A 22,118-nucleotide genomic window follows, 5' to 3' on the forward strand; every position below is an offset into this window, starting at 1 on the left:
TATTTGAGAAGTCTCTTTTTTGTGTTCCTATTTCTTGTACACTTAAAGCCGACATGCAAACCATCCTTCAGATTTTAGTTCTGTTTGTGGGGATTAAGAGGCTCAGTTAATGTGCCTGAGCTTGTTGTGTTTGGGATGAAGTTAAGGTAAGAGACAGTGATACACTGCATTATCTCTGGATGCAGTAACTGCTAGCTGTCTCTGTTTTCATGGGGCTCTGGAAAGGTGCACTTCCACTGGAGTTGATGGGAAATTTGCCACAGAGGACAACGGGGTGACACTTCTGTCCTCAGTGTGCTCTGGGTAAGGAGGCTCAGCACAGTCACTGACCGGGAAATGGGCACTGGCAAGAGAAGGAGCTTGAAACCTAGGTCTAGGAAGCCAAAATCTGCAGTCTCCTGGGTTGTATCTCTCTGTGACTGGCTTGTTTTCACAAAGATCACAAGAACTGACCTCCTGCTGTTGTTTCCGTGTGCTGTGGTGGGATGAACATGTTGGATTGCTGGCAGATATTCCGCCGTGTTCAGGAGGTCATATACAATGTGAGAAAAAAGTTACCCTCAGTAAGACGTTGCTGGTGAGGGTTTCTTCCCAAAATGACACATGCTCTTCAAATGCCTGTGCCATTTCAAACGTTACATGGCACTTAAGAGCAGCAAAGCATTAGGGACTCTGTTATTAAAGGTGCAAAGAGTTTATGTGGTCCAGGATCCTTCTTCAGCAAGCCGTGGAGACTGGAGATGCTGAAGGAGGCCATTCAGTGGGGAAGTCAGGTAGGCTGTCCCTCCGTAATGGTGCAGAGCGGCCTGACGGTGAAGAACCGGCTGGGGTGAGAGGTTGGCTGCTGTGCAGAGCACAGGCACTGGCTCCGCGGCGAGCGGGCAGGGATAAGGCTGTGGGGGTCTACCTGTAGGGCAGGGCCAGGATTGGCGTGTGGTTTGGTTTGGCTTGCTGCTGCCTCTCAAGACGGTGCAAAGACAAGGAACCGAGCTGTGTTTGCTCCATATGCTGCGACAGAAGGACTAAGAGCATATGGGATTGAAAAAGATGTCCCTTTCGCAGTGCTGTTGGGTTGAAAACTGCAGCTGGCAGTAAAAAGGCAATGTTCTGGTTTTCACTTTGGAGGCAGACAGGTAAGGTTATAATAATTCGAGACGTACCTCCCATTCTGTTGGCTACAGCTGTGTTGATGATAGAAGGGTATTAGTGTTATCATTGGTTTGAAAAACATCATTTTTAGGGGGTTAAAGTAGAGGTAGGCTGTTTTGTTGCTCCTATTAACTGGTCAAATACCAGGATAAAGCATTAACACAGTTACGTATTAAAATGCTATAGCACTTTTTTAGCAAGCTATTTGAATATTTTCTGTCACTTTGCCCATTGGCGTAGAATACAGGATGGCAGAGGATTGGTTTCAAAAGCACACGAATTTTACTTCTGCTTTGTAAATGAACCTCGGGCGTCAGCTGTGGCACCTGCAAGCCAAGCCTCTCCTTTCCATGCACCCTAGGCAGTGGATCTCTTTGAAGCTTGGGAAGACTAACGTGTTCTGTAAGTGATTTCCCGTGTTGTGCTTTTCTGAATGTTAGGTAGAAATACGGTCTTATTTGTACGGAGTCGGGAGTGGAAGCTGCCTAGACCTTCTCCTTCTAGCACACTTACGTGACTCAGTGAAGGATCTGGCTTGAAATCCTTTACTCGGGAAAGAGACCTGAGGTTAAAAATTAAGAGACCACTAAGACTGTAAGAATCTGCTTGAGACCAGTATCATAAAGAAACCAGGCACGGATGAGTAGGTGCTGGAGGCTTGAAAGTGGTACAAAGACTGGGATATTTCTCCACAGAAAAGAGCAATGTTGTACGGTGCGTTGTTGTTCTGCCCTCTGCAGAAGGACTGCCCTGCCCAGCAGCCCGTCGTGGACAGGAACCTGTCACGCTCAACCAAATGGAAACAAATACGCAGAGGCGATCTCAGGATTAAACGGATGAGTGTCGGGGGGCTGTGGCGTGGTTCAGGCAGTACCGTTCTCCGGCAGGTTATCCCGCAGCTGCGGCCCCGAGGTGCTCGGAGCGGCCGGCTGGCTGACGGGTGTTGCACCGAGCCCCGTGCAGAGCAGCTCGCACTGATGTCATTTACCCAGCAGCGACAGCAATGCAGGCGTCCGGAGAGGGGTGACAGCGCTCGGGAGATGTCCCGGGGAGTACAGCGGTTTCCAAAACACTATAGTCACGCAGGGATATTGGCAGAGGTGTCTGGTTTGAAGGAGTCACGTAGGGGCTCCAGTTCTGCGTTTCAAGACCTCCTGGCAACCCCGGGGAAGGCAGAATTGTTGCAGAGTTTCCGAGCCACCCCTCTCCCCCCACCCAGCAGCACCCTCTTTGCTTAGTGCTGGGGCTTCGACCAGTTCAGTGCTTTAGCACCCAAACGGGGCAGCTGCATAGGATTTCAAAATGCAATTAAAATCAAGTTCGAGTATTAAAGAGTAATGGGGATTTCATTGTCTTGCCCAAAGCTTAATTATTTGCACAATTACAAGGCTTTTTGTAATTTCAGTATATTACTACAATGCAAACTTGAAATCCATACTAGAGAGATTGTTGTTCATGTACCTTGTGTTTGCTGCTGGCTCCCCGCTGTTATTTGCAGTATAAATTGGTCTGTTTGCTACTTTGTACCTCACTTTTCCTGCTATGCTTAAATGAAACAAGACAAATTAAGAGCTGTAACTGTGGATTTCCTTGATCTTATTTATTTGTTTTAAAAAATACAGTTTTAGTAAATATGTGAACTTTTTGTTATTTCATTCCATGACTGTTTCTGACAGAAGGCAAAATTTTTAGCTCAGTTAAAAGACACTTAATGAAAAGCTTGCACTCATGCTCAATTTGCATGAGAGGATAGGAGCTCTGATTTAATTTTAGGATACGTTTCATAAGTGCTAATAGCTTAACGACTTGTCTCCAGTCAGGAGTTACACCCTGAGGAGCTCAGGCCACTCCTGGGTGGCTTGAATCGTGACGAAGTCCATCCTCATGCTGCACTTTAGTAATTGCTAGTTAAGAGTAATGGGAACTACATGCACAGGGTGACTCTTAGACCCGTTGTTGAGAGATGGGAGCTGAAAGCTGTTATTTGGGAGACAACAGAACCATTAAAAGCCCTTTGCTGGATGGTTCTGTTGTGGCTTTTTTCCCTTCTCCGAGTTTGCCTGTGTTTTGTCGGACGCGTCAGCCCAGCCTCTGTCCCTGCAGTTTTTTGGATGGCCTCGTCTGCTGCTAGGCTGCTTTGCAGCAGAGTGAGCAGAGCTTTATATTTTGACGTTGCGGAGACCACAGAAATGTTCCATACTCAGTGGTGGTAAAGATAGATAATTACGGGGTAAATGTCACTGGTGGTTAACACCTCCCAGCCACGGCAGCTGTATTTCTGTTATGTAACTGCCAGGCAGGAATTTTGTGAGTCCTGGAGCTGTTAATTTTTATGTTCAAAGATGATGAAAGATTTTCTGGTATGTAAAAAACGGGGAAAAACAGCTAGAGGAAAGAAAGGAGGAAGGAAGCAGGTGGCTGTGGTACTGTTAAGAAGATCAACTCTCCTATCAATGAGCTCTCAAGGCAGCGAGCAGAGACTTCACCGGGCAGGTCAGCGCTGTGCCCCCCGCGGAACTCGCCAGCCGCAATCTGGGCGCTGGAGCGGGGAGCGTAGACACCCGCAGCTGGTACTGCCTTCAGAGCGGTCTGCGGAGCGCTCAGCGCTGCTGGAGACCAGGCCACACAGGCAGTGCTCTCAAATTTTGTAAAAGTTCCTGACTTTTGATCCCTATCCGAATTTCTAAACGGGAGCTGGACTTGCATTCCCGTGAAAACCAGATAGATCTTCTGAAGATAATAGGGTTTTCCTTTCGTGTTGGAAAAGGAATGTAAAAACATCTTGTAGTTTGTGCTTTATAGAAATTTACTTCATACAGAGTTACTGCCGCTATGCTGTGCTCACACGGTGCAAAATGAGATCGTAAATCGAAAGTGTAAGTTATTCTGTTCTGTAATTTTTTGAAGTTAAAAATAATACTTAATCCCTTTCCTGGGCACATGCCAGAAGTTGTACAATGAAGCATAACAATTATTTGGTATTTATTTCTTGGAGAATTTTTGGTTTTCAATTTTGCTTTCAGTCAAGAAAATGGGAATTTCTAAGATTGTAACAACTGTGTCATGAATGGTTCTACATGTTAAGCCACTCAGACTGCTCTTCCATCTTTTGCAGGTTCGCAGGCAGATATGGACCTGAGCAATCCTCAGGAACAGCCCATGGCTGCAGGTACTGCTCTTCCACCCTCTCTGGAAAACTTTAAATTTAAATGGAGAAAAATACATGAATTGCAGCTTGTTTAAATTCCCAGGGCACTGAACAGCACAGTCACAAATACAAAGATGAGCATTAAATGCAAAAAACAAACTCTAGAATTTAAATAACACTGTGAAAATTCAATATAATATTGGAAAATGACATTAAAGGGAAAAAAGACAGTGTAGTAGGAAACGAAATCTTTTTGGAAGAAAGCTGGAAGTTTCGGTTAGGGAAGCAGGAATAATGTGATTCTTTTTGTTGACTGCGTTTCTGAAAATCTGAAAAGAAACCTCTTGTGTGAGTTGGACAAGTGTTTTACTTTCTTGGTAATCAGAAAATAAAACTTTGTTCAGATCCAATGTAATATTTAGCTTGAGAAGGACTGGATTTTCTACTATCCAACTCTTCATAAGTTAAACAATTTTAACAGCAATTTCACAATATTGCTGTGAACTTTAAACATTCACAAGATTATTAAAAAAAAACACCGTCAGTTTTTTTTAAACAGCATACTGATCTGAAATTTACAGAAATATGCATAGTATTGAGTTAGTCAGCATTACAGATTTTATGAAGGAGGCTTTATTTGAAAAACTTCATCCAAAGAAGTTCCACTATAGTTAAAAATCTGGCTCTGTTTCAGAGAAGAGAGTCTTGGATTTCTGGGACGTACCGCTGCCGCAGTGCTCAGCAGAGGACTTTCCGATAATGTTGCTGGTGTTTAAGAGGATGTATGTGAAAGAAGCCGAGAGGGCAGCGGGGTTCGCAGGGCTTCGGGTTCAATGTGCCTGCGGGGCTTCCTGGCCTGGGGCCAGGGCGGTGAAGGTTTTGCCCCAGTGAACAAAGCAGAGCTGTGATCCCTTTTCCGTGCCCCGAAAAGCCTGCTTGCTGCCCTGCTAGCCGTGGTTGTCAGCATGCACATGCTCTGCGGAGGCACATATGCTGGGTTTTCTTCCTGATTTGTTGTCATTTAGAGCAACCTCCAGCATGGTTAAACCTGAGCAAAAGCTGTAGGCTTCGTTGCAGATGTGTGCTCTGTGTGAGAGCTGGTGTAGGGCTCTGGGAAGCCAATCCACGCGGCCAGACTGCAGCTGATGGGTCTGTAGGAAGGACATTGTGGGCGCTGGGAGCAGCTTTGGGAGTCTGCTGATACTTGAAGGTAATCACCTGGAAATCTTCTTGGAGCATAAATAGTTTGTTATTGGGGTTCTTTTGCAGAAGGACAGGAGGTTTTGACCGACAGTAATCTGCGCAAAGCCCAGGAAATGGAGAGTATGGACAATGCGGAAGATCTGAAGGAACACAGTCAGTCTAATGAAGAAGCAGGAGGTAAAGTGGAGACTGAATTCTGAAAAATAAGAGTTATACTTTGTCTTTTTATTAATCTGAATAAGCTGTGAGAGTGGTTAGAAAGTTTATTCTGGAGCATGGCTGTGGTTTTCCTGCATGTTTGTAAAAGGAATAACAATACAATGAGTCTAGAACGTTTCAACATGCTTTAAAGGAGGAACAACTGTTTTCCGTCAGGGAACCTCGCCTGCATTTTGCAAAGGTCACTTTTACAGGATCTGTGAAATATGGATAGCAAGATAAAAAAGCATGTGCGTACGGTGAGCTCTTTTCGTGTGTGTTGTAGCGTACAAATGCTTAAAAGTAGTTTGCATATGACAAATGCGTGTGTTAAGACTGCACTTCTTACTGAGGTTGTCAGGCTACTCTCATATCTGAAAAATAACTTGGAAATTGTTCTATTTTTGATTTTTTTTTGAAAGAAAGGGCAAGTTACCTCAAATTCATAGGACAACTCAGCCCTGTAGAATTTCAAACTGTAGCAGTAATCCTGTACTTTAAACCGTGGGTGAACAGAGGGTTGGTCAGTTTACCATGTTCATGGTTTCATTTGAACAGTAGAGCCTTCCTGTACAGCTCTGAAAGAAGACACAGGTATGAGTAGAATATTAAAACAGTATGCATATTTTTTTTTAATTTAAAAGAGGTCCTACATAAACACATGTTCCTTTGTATCTTTGAAAACTAGTAGGCCCTCTTCACAGATAAAAGATGAGAGAAGCAGCTCCTGGACTCAGCAATCTTACAGGCCATCAGAGTTCAGGACCTGTGTGTGTGTAGATGGCGCAGAGGTAGAGCAAGAGGCTTTGAACTTCTTCCTTCTGCTAGAAGCTCGACAACTGAAATCACAGCATTAATAAACACTCCTGCCAGTGAGCCGAGCGTGTTCATTTATGCCAGTTCTCAACCACAAACAGTGAAAAATGCTGCCTGCTGGAGGATGTGGTATCCGTGTGCTGGGGAGAGGACAGGCATTGTTTTACCAGTCTCGTGTTGCCTCTCAAGCACTGCATGTCCATGGCAGTACGGCAGTCTCAAGACAAATTACGTCTGTGGCTTTGGTTAGTAGTCTTGAGGTAGCGTTCGTGTATCACATGAATCAAGTAAATCGCGAAAGAATTGTCTCTGGTTTGGTTGCCCAAGTAGCTTTGGTTGTTCCCTATAACATTAATGTGATGACTTTATTGTGGACTAAAATGAAATGTTCGGATGTTAAACTTCTGCATTATTAGCAATTAAACTCATATCTATTTATTAACAAAGTACAAAACAACAAGAACCCCACAAGGCAGTGCTGCACTAGCAAGAGTCCATGGGGAGGGTGACATTACTCTCACCGAAGTGTCTACAGCTCCAGTGTCTAGAACCGTGCTCGTGTCTGGCCTTGCTTGAAGGTCGATGGAGAGCGAGCGTGCAGCTTTTCTGACCAAATTTGGCTGTCTGGCTTAGGATGAAACGCCTCGTGTCCCCAGAGCAGGTGCTACTTTGCAGGACTCCATTTGTATAGAGTCAGTGGAGAGTAGCTTAGTATAGATGTCTGCAGCGTAGAATCTAGCTTGGGCAGGTGAGTTCTGCTCTGCTGACCCTAAAAAGAGAAGTGTAATGTTTTTATCCACCTTGAGCCTTTTCTACATCTAAGACATCTGATCTCTCTTTCAGATCCCACAGCACACAACATTTGCAGCCAGATTCCCGCTGTTTGTCCAGCCCTTGTGCCGTTTCCACTCACACCAGCTCGCTTTTTACCTCTGCTTTCCCAGTGTCGCTGCCCTTCGCTCCTCTGTTCGCAGAGCTGTGGATGCAGGAGGCCGGGACAGGGTCTCTTGCACAAAGCCCTCGTTATTTACCATCCGAGAGGAGCTGCTCGAGCTTCTCCCCACCTTCCCATTCCAGGAGCACTGGCTGTGCTGCTTGCCTGCACAGCCTCATGGCATCAAGCAGGTCTTTTTTCTGCTTCTTGGCTGTCCTGTGCCCTTCAGCCTCAGCACCATTTCTCAGGCTCTTTTCCCTACATTGACGTCTGGTTCAACTTCAACCTTGTGAGAGAATGTTTGTATTGATACTGCTCTCATATACCATTCAGTTTTTATATTGCTGTTGATCTCTTAAAGTCTCTTTACAATTTGTTCTGGAATGTAGATACTGAAAACTTACCTCTCAAAGACAGTGCTATGAATGTCGGTAAAGCACAGGTCGCTCTCTGGTAGACTCCCTGTACCGTGAGAGCAGTCGTTCATTTTAAAGTAATGGGAACCTACTCAGTGCCACAGTGCTCTGTTCTTTGACTCTCCCTATAGGAATGAAGAGATGATTGCTAGGAGAAAGCTGTTTTAAATGTATGAAGAAGACAGGTACAGTGTCTCAGTGTAAAATGGTGCAAAATGAAACATATATGTTGTGTTTACTTCATTGCTTCACATAAAGTTCTCTGCAGTCATTCTTGTACCGGAAGCACAGTCAGTCTTAACTATTGAAGCACGCTGTGCTAGAACTCTAGGCTGTGCAAATATCAGTAGGTGCGTTTAAATTTCTTCCTAACCACAGCAGCTCAGTTGCTGTTGGATACTAGAATTCAGAAATACTCTTAGCTTTGGCGTCATGTCTGCTGTATAAATGGCAGGCCGACCGTAGCAGCTGCGTTAGTCACTGAGCAGTCCTGGCGGGTCCGTAACTATCTGTCTGACTTCGAGATAAGTGAAACCGCATTCTGACAGCGCTGCCCTGGTGGGAGTGTTATCGTTCGGGGATCGCTAACCCCGGTAAAAATGAATGTATAGTATTCTCCAGAATCGCGGAGTAGACATACCGTCAGCATCGGTGATGGCTCTTGGGAAATGGATGATGTCCTGCCTACGGCTGAAAAGTCTGTCTGTCTAAAGACAAAAAAATAGGCCCTATTTGGCACTTTTCCAGTTGTGATCACCGATACCCTCACTGCAGAGCAAATTTAAAGAGAAAGAATGACAAATGTTTGCGTGGTTCTCATAAATGTTAGCGTGAGCAATTCCACCTCAGTATCTTCACAGTTCATCGCTGAGGACAGCCGGCATCACAGAAAACTCTCCCTTTTTTTTTTATCCTGAACCCCTGCATGATCCATGCCTGCAGGGTTTGTTCCATCTGTTGCAGGCCAGCATAAGAACATGAGGCCACTGACTCATCAAGGGAGATCAAGCATTTGATAGCCTGCTTTCCACTGCCTTAATGTGTCTGTAACATGTTTTTCTTCAGTACAATTATGTCTGGTTTTTCCGTGTTCTGTCAAGCATTCATAGTAAGTACCAATCTCCCATTTTCTTGGACTGTACATTTTTTGTGTTATTAACGGGTGACACTAAATACATCGTGGGGACTTCTTCTGAGGCTTCGAGCAGAAGTTGCAGCCTGGTCAAATCTAGATGTTGTCTAACTCCAGTTTGGGGGAGCTTCTGATGTTGGGTCTGCAGAAAGCGGTACTGTGATGCTTTCAAAAGGCTACAGAAATTTTGTAAAGGCACTAAATAAACCAATGTATAGGGCTGAAATGTCATCGTAACCGGTGCTCATTTGGTATAAGGAAATCCACTTTTTCAGTGAACGGTTCTTTATTTGCACTTCTCCGAGCAGACGCAAACACGCTGGCTGACGCGTTGTTCGGTCAGTCGGTGTCACAGCTGCCGAGGTGAGATGCGACTCGACGAAAACAACTCAACCTGTCCCGTTCCGCACCCCTTTGAGAAGGGCGCCTGGCTTGCCGGGCATAGGGCGAACAATCAGGCAGAAGGCTATAGTAATATGTTAATTACAAGCTTGATGGAGAACAAGAAAAAAAAGATAAAAACAAACCCCCTTTTTTGCCTCAAGGGAATGGAAGCTGCATGCTGTGGTGCACATGGCGTATGCTCGCCTGCAACGACAAAAATACGCCGTTCCCATGGCGCTTCCTGTATCTGGTCTGAAAAGAGACAAGCAGTGAAATGGGGAGGAAGCGCTTAATTTCCCGTGCTTCTTTATGTGCCCCCAACACTGTTACCTTTGGCGGCTGAAGCTGAAGCATCCTGAATTTAAAAATTAAATAAAAAAAGCCACGTTCTTTCCTACAGGAGTCACAGTCAGGCGCGAGTGTGTAGCTGCACCTTAATTCCCTCGTCTGTTGAGGCAGACAACTTTTTCGCTGTTATGAATGCTAGCTAGCTTTCATGGTTGTGAAATAAAAAGAAATAGAAGCCACATTTGTGGTTTATGGATGCTAATTGCTGCTGCATTTAGGTGTGTGAAAGGGGGCGGTTGAAAGGCTGGAGGGAGACAGGAGGGGATGACAAACCCTCGCTTGGGCGCGTACTGAGGTTCCAGCGGTGCTGCTCGCACGCGCACTTATCTGCCTGAAGAGGAAGTGCCGTTTTTTATCAGAATATTACATCTCCCAAGCCCAGATCGAGCCCTGCCGCTCATGGGACTCAGGGGTTATCTCACAACATCAGCAGTGCCGCGCTGCAGAAGTTCACTGAACGGGGGATTTCTGCGAGTGTCAAACCCAGGCGCTGCTTAACCGTGCCGGGTCTCTGCCCCGCTGCCTGCGCCTGGGCTGAAAGTCGCGTCTGAGCGTTGTCAACAACAGATCCTCTTGACTTTGAGCTCTGCGGTGCTGTGCTGTCAGCAGCGGGAATGCTACCAGGCACGGTCGGTGACATCGACATGGCACCGGTGTCACCGCAGCCTGGCAATGACTGCCAGCAGCTTCGACTGTTCCGTCCAGCACCAGGGCTGGTACCGAGACTCGGATGTTCCAATGACCTTGAAATGATCCCAAAAGTGCCGCTATTTCTTATTCTAATTAACCCATTATAGTGAGCAGAACACAGAATTTGCTTTTGAGATATCCTGACTATCGGTGTAGGCCATCGGGCAAGACAGGGTCTGGAAGGAGAACGGGTGCACTGCGTTATTCGACAGATGGTGGGCTCCTTTCCGTAGCTTTTAAAACTGCATTTTTCTTCACTTGTTCTACAATGAGTATCTCGGATTCGTACAAAATAATTCCTTGAAATTAAGAGTGAGAGAAATACTTACTCCTTTGGCATCAAAGTAAAATCTAGTCCAGGGCAGAAGAGTTGTGGTGTGTTCCCTCCTCACCACCCCCAGCAGGAAATAAGTGAAGATGAAGAAAACGGCCCTAGGAGCTTGAATCACATGTCATTGTAGAAAATAATCCATTTTTAGAAGTATGGGTTGGTGGAAAGGAAATCAGTTAATTAGGATGACTCACGTTTTGCCCCCAAACGAGGCTGTTCATTTGGCACACAGAGTCGAAGGGGCAGGTTTACGACGTTTTGTGCTGCTGGAAAGCGATCGGAAAGCAGAAATAAATCCACCAGAGTCAGAACTTGGCTAAAGTGCAGCAAACGGTTCCATGAGCGTTGGAATTGATGAAACTCAGTTTCCAGAGGGCTGGTGTCTAGTTGTTGGCTGACTTTTAATTGGATGATGCAAGGTTTGCGTCGTGTGCTCGATGCCGTGTTTCGCTGCTGGTACCTCGGGCTGGCTTTGCTGCTTCCTCGACACCGTCTCCCATCACGCTGCGTCCAGGCACTCCAGTGCTTGTTCCTGGTTTTGTTCCTTCTGCTGGAGCTGGTACGGACTTTGTTAGTTTGGAGCTCGATTCCACATATTCGTGCTGAAGGGAGTGTAGCTGCACCTCACCTGCTGAGCATGCCGGGCACGCTGGCTGTTTCCCTGCGGCAGCAGCACCCTGTCCAGGAGCGGCCCTGGGAGATGCCGGGGCTCCCAGGCCGTCTGGAGGCCGCTCGTCAGGGCAGAACAATTCCCCGGAGCCTTCCTCCCTGCCAGATAGGAGGGGATTTGGCGTGCGGGGCTGGACGTTAGGAAGGGAGCACAGAGTGGACGCACACGCTTCTGCAGAAGAGCAGGCTAAAAGTGAAACACAAGTACTCAATGATATAAACCTCGGTTTGGAGAGAATGTACTTGTAATCTAAAATTCAAGTCTTGGAATCTTGGTTATTTACTACTGGAAAATTTTTATAGTTGAATCAAATTCATGCGCTTAATTTTGTGCAGATTGTGGTGTTCAAGGACTTTGTGCGATGTCTTAACCAAGCTCCTGTCTTCGGTTTGTAGGCGTTAAAATTCCACTGATGCTTGTCACAGATTTCCCTGTTTTTCAGATTATTATATTTTCTCTTCATATTATATTTTTCTAGCATCAAGCACAAGTGTATATTGCATGGTAAGAAAGACTTTTGGGAGATGAATTAAAAAAGGCTAAATGAAAGCACACGTGCAGCTTCTGAGCTGTGCAGTTCATCTGAAGCGGCAGCTGACCAGAGGCGCCCGTGCCTGAGTGGTCGTATCAGCAATGGGTCCCTGGATGTAACGAATGAAGGCGATGATCGGAACTTCACACGTGGCCTTTCTCAGTCTGACTGCTAGGTCCAGATGTTCTCTGATTAACTGTCTAATTGAAGTCTGATTTAACGGTTGTGAGTGTATCTGCCTTTCTGGACTTCAGGAATTGTCATTTTAGAAACGTGTTCTATGAGTGATGTTACCTTAACTGTAACAGAAGGGAAGAGCTCGTACAGTTTCATTTTTTTCTGTGTTTTTTTTCTTTTTTTTAAGAGGGTGACTTTAAAGAAATGAAGATTTGAACAGATAATATTAACAGGTGTCATAAATGAAACAAAATTCATCTGGGAGAGGCTTTGGAGAATCTGGGCACCGTAGGCACAGGGTGCGGGATGGCGTTTCCTCTGCTCCTCCGTGCTCCTGTGCAGCGCTGCGGGTGTGGGCAGAGAGGGAAAATGGCGAGCTGTTGACATTTTTTTTAATCAAAAAAATAAAAATAAAATCCCGTCATCATTTTAGCATAGGACTAACCATAGTTTTCTAGCCCCCGGTCGTATTGCCTCAGGTAAGGACGTTCTGCTCCCCCAAATTCTGTTTGTGGTGTCAGTGAAATGCGTGATTTCTCCTTTCCTCCCCTAAGCCACAGCCTGGTGCTGCCTGGTGTGGCTCTGCGGGCACCCTGTTTACCTCCACCTTTGGCAGCACCCGCTTTTGGAGAACATTTTTCCTTTATCACTGTTTCTGTTGGTATAACTTTAACATATTTTGGAAACTTTTTGAACGAAAGTCCTAAGAGCCCCACTAGATTGTTACTAGGTAGAAATTGGCAATAGATGGGAAATACTAGGTATGAAGTGATAGATTTACACGGGAATGTAGAGCTTTGTAAGAGAAATCCTTGTATTTGGAGAAGGTGCTGTAAGAACCAGTTATGTAATTTAACTTTCCTGGCTCACGTGAGCTTGGAGAAGAGGACTGTTGTTGGGTTTTTTTCAGGGTTTTTTTTTTTTGTTGTTATTATTTATCTAGCTGTACAATTAATTACACTGTGTTTTAATGATAGAAAGACACTGGTATTAATGAAGTAGAAAACACATATCCTCCGAGTGCTTGGAAAATGCTGCCTGCTTTGGGGTTTTTTTCCTTCCAGTTCTCAGTGCTGCATTTCAGTTTGAATTGTTTCTATTTTTGTTTCAAGTCACAATAAAAACAAGGAAGCTCATTAGCGCAGAGTGTGCACTCCGCCGAGGGGAATTACACAAGTTTCGCTCCTATGATTAGAAGTGAAGTTTCCACCAGGTGCCCCCTGCACCGGCTGAGTTAGGAGTTACCGCTTGGTCTGGGATCTCGCCGTGTCGAAACAAAATAGGTGCTTGCGTGTTGCATGAAAAGGGTCCTGAGCAACAGCGCTGAGAAAATACTGAAGGCAGAAAGATGAAATGAGATGACAGCCAGCACATCTGTGTCCAAGTCGTCATTTTTAGTGAGGCAAGGCAGTGAAATGGGTGGATTTCCAGTGCCGCACGCAGGGCTTGGGATTTTCGGTGCAGAGGAGTTGGCGTTGGCATGCCGGGGCCCAAAAAGGGCCCCCCGGCCGCGGGGCTCCCGGGCGGGCGGAGGCCGGTGGCGAACACGCGGCACGAGAGGCTGCACGGTTATTGGCAGCGCGTCTTCGTCAGCGACACTGCCGCTGCGGCCCAGCTGAGGGCTGGTGCTGCTCCTCGGTGATGGCTTCCGCCTTCGCTGGCAAAGAACAATCTCAGGAGAGCATCGCTGCTGTTGTCGCTGGAGTCGGTGGGATAAACAAAGCCAGGCTGGGCCAAAAAGGCTTGGACTCCGTGCCCTTCCCTGGAACTGGTATCTGCAGTGGTGCAGAAGACAGACGTGGGGGAAAGTTGCCTGATCTCTGCCTGTGGTGCCTCCATTAAAAAAAAAAAAAAATCTCATGTTGCCATTGTGTCGCTTCACGATTTATAATTCCCCATTATTTATAGCCTCCACATTTTCAATATATACATGTATGTCACATGTAATTATTTTCTTCTTGTTATTTAAGCAAAAAAACTCAGGTATGGCTATTTTTTTTCTCATTTTTTCCCCCTCAGTTTATAATTTTGATGGGATGTACTGCAAGCCTCTCTTTATTCATTAAGGAATATGGGTGTTTTTTAATTCACGACAGATCTTCCCCCACAGTGCATTAATTCCGTTGTAGAGGTGTTTTTCATAAACACGCAGGATTCTGACTTGAATTTGGAAACTCCGCTGACTTTTTCCGTTTCACCACGTAGGTCTGTTCTGTTTCAGGCTGCGTTAGGTGAAGGAATCTCGCCTGCTGGCAGGGGACCGCCTCTAGTGCGCGCATGCTGGGCTTTGGGCTTATACTGGGATGTCTGGGGACGGTTTGTGGAGAGAACGGTGAGGAATCAGCAGTTAATACCTGTCAGGTCCAGGTAGTCACAAGAATCCGTCAGCAGGCGCACGTATCGACTCCCTTCTTCTTCCTCGGCATCTGAATCCGATTAACAGCTGTCAAAACCTGGTAAACTATTGATATGCTTTCACAATTTGTTTAATTGGATAGTTAGGAAATGGCATACAAGGAAAGCTTTTCTTTTTCCTTTTTTTTTCTTTAGTCTGGCTGAACATCTGTAGCATTAGGGGCTCATTATCTCTGAATTGGCACAGCAAATCAGCAGCGTCGTTAAAACGCCACATTAAGATGATTAAGTTTCTTTGTTATCCAGTTGACTTTTTGCATGTGCTGAGGATTTCATGGTTATGACCCCACTCCTTGTAAAACACTTGAGCAACATCACCCTTTCGTGCCGTTGTCTTTAATGGCTGCTGGGTTTTATTCTTTGCGCTTTTCAGAGCACTGCTGGGAAACTTTGCTTAACAACAGTACAAAACCTGTGTTCTTTGCTCTATATTTGATGCCAAGGCCTTGGATTGAATATAGTAATCGGGGAGTTTTCTGAGACTTCCTCCTAGAGAGGATAGCAAAGATAACACTCTAGCTTGTCCTAATTGCTTGCTGCTGTTGACGTCTCGTTTTATTCATGCATTTTATAGAACATACACGAGCGCTGTTCGTGTGGTGACTCAGTCCGAAGGTGCCGCCACAGCTTTATTTTGGATTTTTTCCAGAACCCATTGTTTTTACAGTGTTTCAGGTGAAACAAAAATATTACTCTGGAGTATGTCTTTCATCTTGTGATCATCTCCCCAGGAAATGAAACCATGTGCATCAGCCTGAACGCATCACCCTGCTGCTTTGTTGTGTAAAAGCTACAACATTTTTTTCTGCAGTGTGTATTACCTTCGTGAACCGCCTCAAGAAAAACAGTTCCCTGGGTTGGACACCCTGAATGGTTTTTTCATCTTACAGCCTCCTCACTGTCCTAAGTGTAGGAGAGATGATAGCACTTCTTTCTTCAACTGCCGGAACTTTGTGAGTGTTATTAGGGATAATTGTGTTTTTCCTCAGTTAAATTTCCTTCTTCTACTTGAAATGAGAGCCACCTTCCTCTTGGTTAAGGTGGAGCAGCCTGGAAACTCCCTAATCTCATTAAAATATGTTGATATGGGTTTGAAGTGACAGATACAAACCTTTCCACACAGCTGCCAGTCTCCTGATCTCACAGGATTCCCTGGGCGTGCCAGTACACAGAGCAGAATTCCGGGCTGAAGAAGGAATTTGGTTGTTTCAGACCTCTGCAGCTGCTTGGGTAATTTTAGGCTGAGCCGTCTTTTCCTCAGACTGCTTTGCACCAAAGCGTTCTGCTGTGTCGCTGTCGGGAAGGCAGAGGAGTCTCTGAGCAAGAACAGGTGAGTCAGGACAGAGACATTCCAACCCTTCCAACATTTATTTGGTTAAAAAAAGCCTCTTCCCTGGTGGCGTCAGCTGCCTGTCGTTCTCAGTCATCAGAAGGTGAATTTTTCCCATGAGGTGCCTCAAGTGCCCGCAAGCCTGGAGCTTTGATGGGATATCACTGGCAGCTGGGGGAGGCGGTGGTGGTGGAAAAGCCTCTACCAGAACTCAGGTGCATCCTTCTCTGTTCCTACAAGCAAACACAAGTATTGCAAGCAGTCAGCATGCAAAATGGAAAATGCAGAGGTGATTATTTTCCGCGGCGGAACCACAGGATAGCTCACCTAGCTGGTGCCACTCAGCAAGCGCTTACCATGGGGAGCCCACGCCAGCGTTCGTGCTGTGCTGCACCGGCACTGGCGAAACTCTGTGCAAGAGTGAAAAGCTGTGAGCCATGGACTCGTGGTGAGAAACAGTAGAAAACGGTAAAATCTGCTCCGTTGGAGGTTACAACTGGTTCTCCACTGCTAAGCAATTGCATTTGATGCAGACGAAAGGTGAGACGTTGAGTAGAAAGTGGGAATTGAAATTGTTTCTGAAAGTACCAGCCAGGTGCAGCTGCAGGGTGTGCTTCTTTTTACCGCACTGGGCAGGATGTAGCACATTATTTTGGAACTGCCTCCTGTTGAGAGGGAAAAAAACCCAACCAGCCAGCCAAAACCCCTCTTGTTTTGGAAAAGAGGTGCTGGTGAAAGCTGCTTGCAGCAACTGGCAATAATATTTCCTTAGAGGGATGGAAATGGCTGCATAGAGAAATTCTGAAGGAGTCCCGATCGCAGGATCACCCTCGTGCCTGGAGACCTGAAGCCGGCAGCAGGCGGCACCTGCAGAGGACACCCTGTTTCAGTGGAAGCAGGAATCCCCAGGGTGTGAAGCAGGGCTGGTACTGAAGAAGGTGCAGAGAAAAATGGCCTGTTTGTAGGTGAATCTGGACCTCCCCATGACCCTGAGCAAACACCCAAACCTGCGTGAACTCTTCTGGAACCGGGGTGGTTAGTCCCAATACCAAACTCTGAAAAATGTCAGTGATGGGGGGATAAAAACACACAGTTTTGGGGGAAAAAGCCATGCATCTGGTGATCATCAGCTAGGGAGAGCACCAAGAGGAATCCCAGAGTTTCCCACGCTACCATGGTTCTTGCACAGGGTGCAGAAATTATCACCCACTGGCTTCTTCCACCTCACTACAACCCAAAGTAAGATAGATTGGCTGGGCTTAGTGCAAACATTTAGGATAGAGGAGTGATTTTATCACTAAAATAGAGCTGAAGATTCTGTTTGCATGAAAGTATTGGTTGCCAGATCTTTATTTTTCAGAGCTGCTTTTATGTTGCCACCTCATTTTTGCTGTCACCCATTGTTTGTTCTTGGCATTTGATGTGGTTTATTACTCAGAACCAGAGCTAATACATATTCAGCAGTCCATCTTCTGTTCTTTGGAGAAAGGACGAGTGATTCGGTGCTGTATGTAACTGTCCAACCCTCGGTGTGAGAGAGGAGCAGGTGGCGAGGAGAACAATACTTTCAGACAGGAAGCTATGTGTGTGATCTCTTGGTGCTTTCCTTTGCTTGGTAGCTTGAGGCAGAACTGGGGTTTCAGCCATAGCCTAGCTCTTGTCTAGATGGAAAAGTGAGCTCTAAGCAGAAAAAAGCCATCCTGGTAATGAGTAAGGATTTAAATGCAAGTACTGGTAATGCTGGAGTTAATAGTGGAAAGGAAATTCGGCAGCGTAAGTTGGGAATCGTCAGGTGTTTATGTAGTGTGACCAGGTTGCTTACATTTTTACATGGGAGCATTATCGTCAGAAAATGATTAGCTACTTGTTGCATTCTCCTCTTGTCATGAAATTGCTTTGGTTTCAGGCAGTGTCGCTGGTTCGCTCTGGGCTCCAGGTCCAGGAGCCCACTCACAGGCCGTGGATGCTGGTCTGCCTGAGTCTTGGGTTCTTTGCCGCATACTCGCCATGTGTCTTTGGACAAATCTTTCAATTTTTCTGGGATAGATTTATGTATCAAGAAATCTTTGTCTATGCTAGTTTTGCTCGCATAGTAACCTTATAATGCAGGTATCAAGATAATCGGATGCCCCTCACACATTTGAGATCTTTGGATAAGAATTGCAATTTGCAAGTGAAAATTAGGATTATTGATTAGGCCTAACTGACGAGAATCTTTGCCAAGGGAGCACTGGAAGTCTTGTGCTGGACCAGGCATATTCCTTAGGCGTGTTTCAAGCACCAGAGGTTCCACAGGAAGGTAGAAGTATCCTTTTAATTTGCGTCTTTCTGTATTTCTAATTCACAGGAACAGCCCGAGACACTCATTTCTATAGGCTAATTGTGAGTTGTGGGAAAAAGTATTTGCTTTTAAATCCTGAATTGTGCCCTGTAATTGCAGGAGAAGTTTGTACTGTTGGTAATTAACAGGCAGGTCAATATTTTTAAAGGTTGTCTCATGGTGAGTGTCATTAAGTGTACGCAGCCCAGGAAGATTCATATCTGAACGGCATTGCTTAATCTCTGGATCTTTAAGTAAAACTTTTAGGACGATTGGTAATGTAATTTTATGTAAAGTTTGGTGAGTGTTTTGCCTAATATACTTCGCTGGGCCTAAGATGAGCGTTTTTTTCACTTTTGTGTTTGTTTTGCCTGCAGATGATGTGGTTAAAGTGGAAGGTGAATACAGTGAAAGAGAGGAGAATGCTTTAAATTCAGAGCCTGTGGAAAACCCAGAAGAATCTGAAATGCCTTACACCTATCCCAGAGAATATAATGAATATGAAAGCATTAAACTGGAAAGACATTCTGGCCCGTATGACTCCGTCAGGCCAGCTAGTGGGAAAATGAACTGTGATGTCTGTGGATTAGCCTGCATTAGCCTCAATGTCTTGATGGTTCATAAGCGTAGCCACACGGGTAAATATCCCTATATAATTCTTGTAAGAGCTGAATACTTAAAGGATAATAATGTGTCATCCAGACTACTTATTTTAAAAAAGGATACCAAAGTCAGGATTTCCGTGTTCTGTCCTGGATGCCCTGGGTGGTCTCTGGCAAGTTACTCGCTTTTCTGTGCCTCGCTTTACCCACCTTTCTGCTTATCAGGATTGGACGTTAGTAAAAGCATGTTTGTGGGGCATTTTAAGGATTTTGGATGAAAGGCACTATGTAACAGAAGTATTTCAGGCACAAAACACAAGTTTGATTGGTTTTGTGCTGCCGTTTCCAGTCTGTATCTGTATACATGTTTCTCTTTGTGCTATACTTTGGCAACCAACCAACGAGTATCTTAGGGTTCGACCTGCAGTAAGATAAGACTTTTTTTGTTTTGTTTTACTAAAAATTGCTAGTTTGTTGGAATCAGCCTCCTCCAGAACACTTATTTGCATGGAAAAACTGTACAGTGTTTTCCATAGCCGTACGTATGTTACAAGAAGCTCTGACAGCAGGGCTGCGTGTAACTCCCACTGAAGTCAGCGGAAGGGCTGCGGGTGTTTCTGTAGAAAGAAATTGATCCAGTATCTCATTCTTTCCCCTTCCAAAAAGGAAAGGGTATGAGGATAGCATGATACCCACGTAACCATTAAATGTCCTTTTTTGTATGTCATTTTAAGGTGAACGGCCATTCCAGTGTAATCAGTGCGGAGCTTCCTTTACTCAGAAGGGTAACCTCCTCCGCCACATTAAACTACATACAGGGGAAAAACCTTTTAAATGTCATCTTTGCAGTTATGCCTGCCAAAGGAGGGATGCGCTAACAGGTCACTTAAGGACACATTCTGGTAAGTGACTTCAAAGCCACTTCATGTGTTTCAGATGTGTGTCACTGGGACACTGGGCGTGGAAAATAAAGAGTCAGTCCGCAAAGTTTGCTCAGCCGCTCTCGTTTTGGAGAGTCGACCGATAGCAGTGACCGCTCGCTCTGCCTGCTGTGCTGGCGGAACCACCTCGGGACTCGGCTCCACTCTTAGCGCAGAGCGACGGGGCAGGGAAACGCGCTGTCACGGCTGCCTGCTGCGAGAAGCGGCCAGCCCCGCTACCTGCTGGCACAGAATGACTCCCTGCTCTTTCCAGATGAGTGGAGCTGGCTATGTCCGCAAGCTCCGAGTCTGAGGAGCGGCGTGAAGATGTGCTTTGCTGGGACTTCCTTCCCTTCCTCTCCCGAGCTGCTGGGATGGCTCGAGGAGCATCGTCCGGGGCAGCCTGGCTCTGCTGCCAGTTCACACCCCGCTGCAGCATAGTGCCTTTCATCTGAATCGCTTATCGTGCTCGACAAACACCAGGGCTTTTTCTCAAGACTGGTAGGGTGTTCCGTCCATGTTACAGACGGGAGCAGCGGAGGCACAGAGCTGAGGTGACTTGAATAACGAGCCAGATATGAATCGATTAAACTGAGTTCCCCCAGTTCTGCAAGAGCCAGGTTGTGCTTGCTCTTTGATTTGTGTATATCCTGTGTTCTGCAGGGGCCTAGGAAGAAAACATTTATTCTAAATGATAGATGTTATCTCTGCACTGCACTTCACAGAAAAAAAAGTTCAACCTCACAAAGAATCAAAGTTAAAAATGAGATTATCTGACAAGGAAAAACGAGATTCTGATTTAATCAAGACCCAGCACAGTGGTGGTGACTGTCCCCCACCAGCACAATGCTAAAACCATCACGCTTCAGACACATCGGGTGGTTGTTGTGACTGAAGTTTTCAGAGCTGGCTTACTAAACAGCGTAAAGAAAATCTCCTCAAGTGGATCACATAAAGAAGTGAGCTGTTGCATTAGCAGTAAGGAGTGTGGTCTCTCTGCCCAGGATACGAGGCAAGGCTAGCTATATTTGTGCTGTACGGGGATGATGTTGTGCCTGGGCGCCTTAGAGGACATCTGTTCACAAAACAGCATGGAGAGAATTTAGGGATTGCTTCCAGTCCTTGTGTACGAGGCACTGGGAAAGGCCGTGGGGAGATCTGGAGTTTCAAGCAGGTTTGCTTTAGCTGAAATGAATTAGGGACATAATGTGCTTTACAATAAATGCCTTTGGAAATGAAATGAACCTCACGTATGGCTTTGGTTTGGTTTAACTGCATCAGCTTCATGAAATCCTTGAAAAATTCTGTGTGGACAGGACCTAGGTCAGGCAGCCAGCACAGCTGCAGTCCCGGGTTCACCGCGGTACGGTTGGGCTTCCCTAGGGAAGTTACGCCAAGAAAAGCTGTCAGCTAGAGCGGGGCTCCAGGAACCTGAGCTCCTGGGAACAGCGTCTGGTGGCAAGTCCTCTGCTCTGCTGGTGCCGAGCTCGGGGGCTGAGGAGGGCCTGGCAGGAGCTCTGCGTGTCCGATGGGATTCGCCTTTACGGAACCCTGATTTGTGATGGTTACAGTGCTCATAAACTCAACAGAAACTTAAAGCGTTCCCCACAAGCTGAATATATGCTATGAGTAACTGTGCACTTGAGTGTCAGTGTTTTAGCAGTCTCCTGTGGTTATTTTATACCGCTCTCTTACTTTTCCAGTGGAGAAGCCATACAAATGCGAGTTTTGCGGAAGGAGCTACAAGCAAAGGAGCTCGCTGGAGGAGCACAAGGAGCGGTGCCGTACTTACCTGCAGAATGCTGGCGTGTGCGAGGCTGGTGAGTTTGTCACATTGCAGTGGTTTGGGGGTTTTTTTGGCACCTTACGGTGCTTAAAAAAGGGCATCTGGTAAGCTGTGAATTCACAGCCTGAGAACAGTTTTTAATACAACAATAATTTTCAGTAACCTAGGGAGCTGTATCATCTTATAAAGGGGTCTGGTTTTATTCATCCCTTGGGCAACTAGTTAAAGGATGTTTTTATTTTAATCACTTTTTAATTTCACATTTACTTTGAATAAAACATGTAAAATACCTTGTACGCAGCATTTCCGTAGGTGACACGTGCAGCAAGTTAAATTATTCCTCCGTTATTGCTATGATGTGGTTTATTTTGTTGAAGGATTGGAAGCCCATGGTTGTTGATGACAGTTCTTTGCATGTCTCGATCCCTTTGGTGCTTCCTTCTCTTGAGAAGAAGACCTGCTGGTCAGAGTTGGTTAGAATTTGCAGAAGTTTTGGTGGCACGGATCTAGGGCGTGGAAATGGGGTGGCATCCTGAAGAGCACGGATAGATCAGCTCAGGAGGTGGTGCGAGGCGAGGGGCTGCTTTAAGGACAGGGCTGTCTTTGAACAAGGCTGA

General features: G+C 45.8%; 1 protein-coding gene across 3 annotated transcripts in view; it reads left to right on the plus strand.

Moving 5' to 3' along the window:
* The first annotated feature begins 4,267 nt into the window (after window positions 1-4,267).
* LOC104332047 (zinc finger protein Aiolos) overlaps window positions 4,268-22,118 on the plus strand; it is a 32,417-nt gene continuing 14,566 nt past the window's right edge. For 2 of the 3 annotated variants that reach the window (XM_009937425.2, XM_075412289.1), the window contains exons 1-5: window positions 4,268-4,318; window positions 5,567-5,677; window positions 18,571-18,831; window positions 19,530-19,697; window positions 21,419-21,535. In XM_009937425.2, the coding sequence (XP_009935727.2) occupies window positions 4,279-4,318; window positions 5,567-5,677; window positions 18,571-18,831; window positions 19,530-19,697; window positions 21,419-21,535 (697 nt within the window). In that variant the 5' untranslated portion in view covers window positions 4,268-4,278. The remainder of the gene's footprint in view (window positions 4,319-5,566; window positions 5,678-18,570; window positions 18,832-19,529; window positions 19,698-21,418; window positions 21,536-22,118) is intronic. The other variant, XM_075412290.1, reaches the window with a different exon arrangement.

This window comes from Opisthocomus hoazin, unplaced genomic scaffold, assembly GCF_030867145.1.
Source record: "Opisthocomus hoazin isolate bOpiHoa1 unplaced genomic scaffold, bOpiHoa1.hap1 HAP1_SCAFFOLD_251, whole genome shotgun sequence".
NCBI lineage: Eukaryota > Metazoa > Chordata > Aves > Opisthocomiformes > Opisthocomidae > Opisthocomus > Opisthocomus hoazin.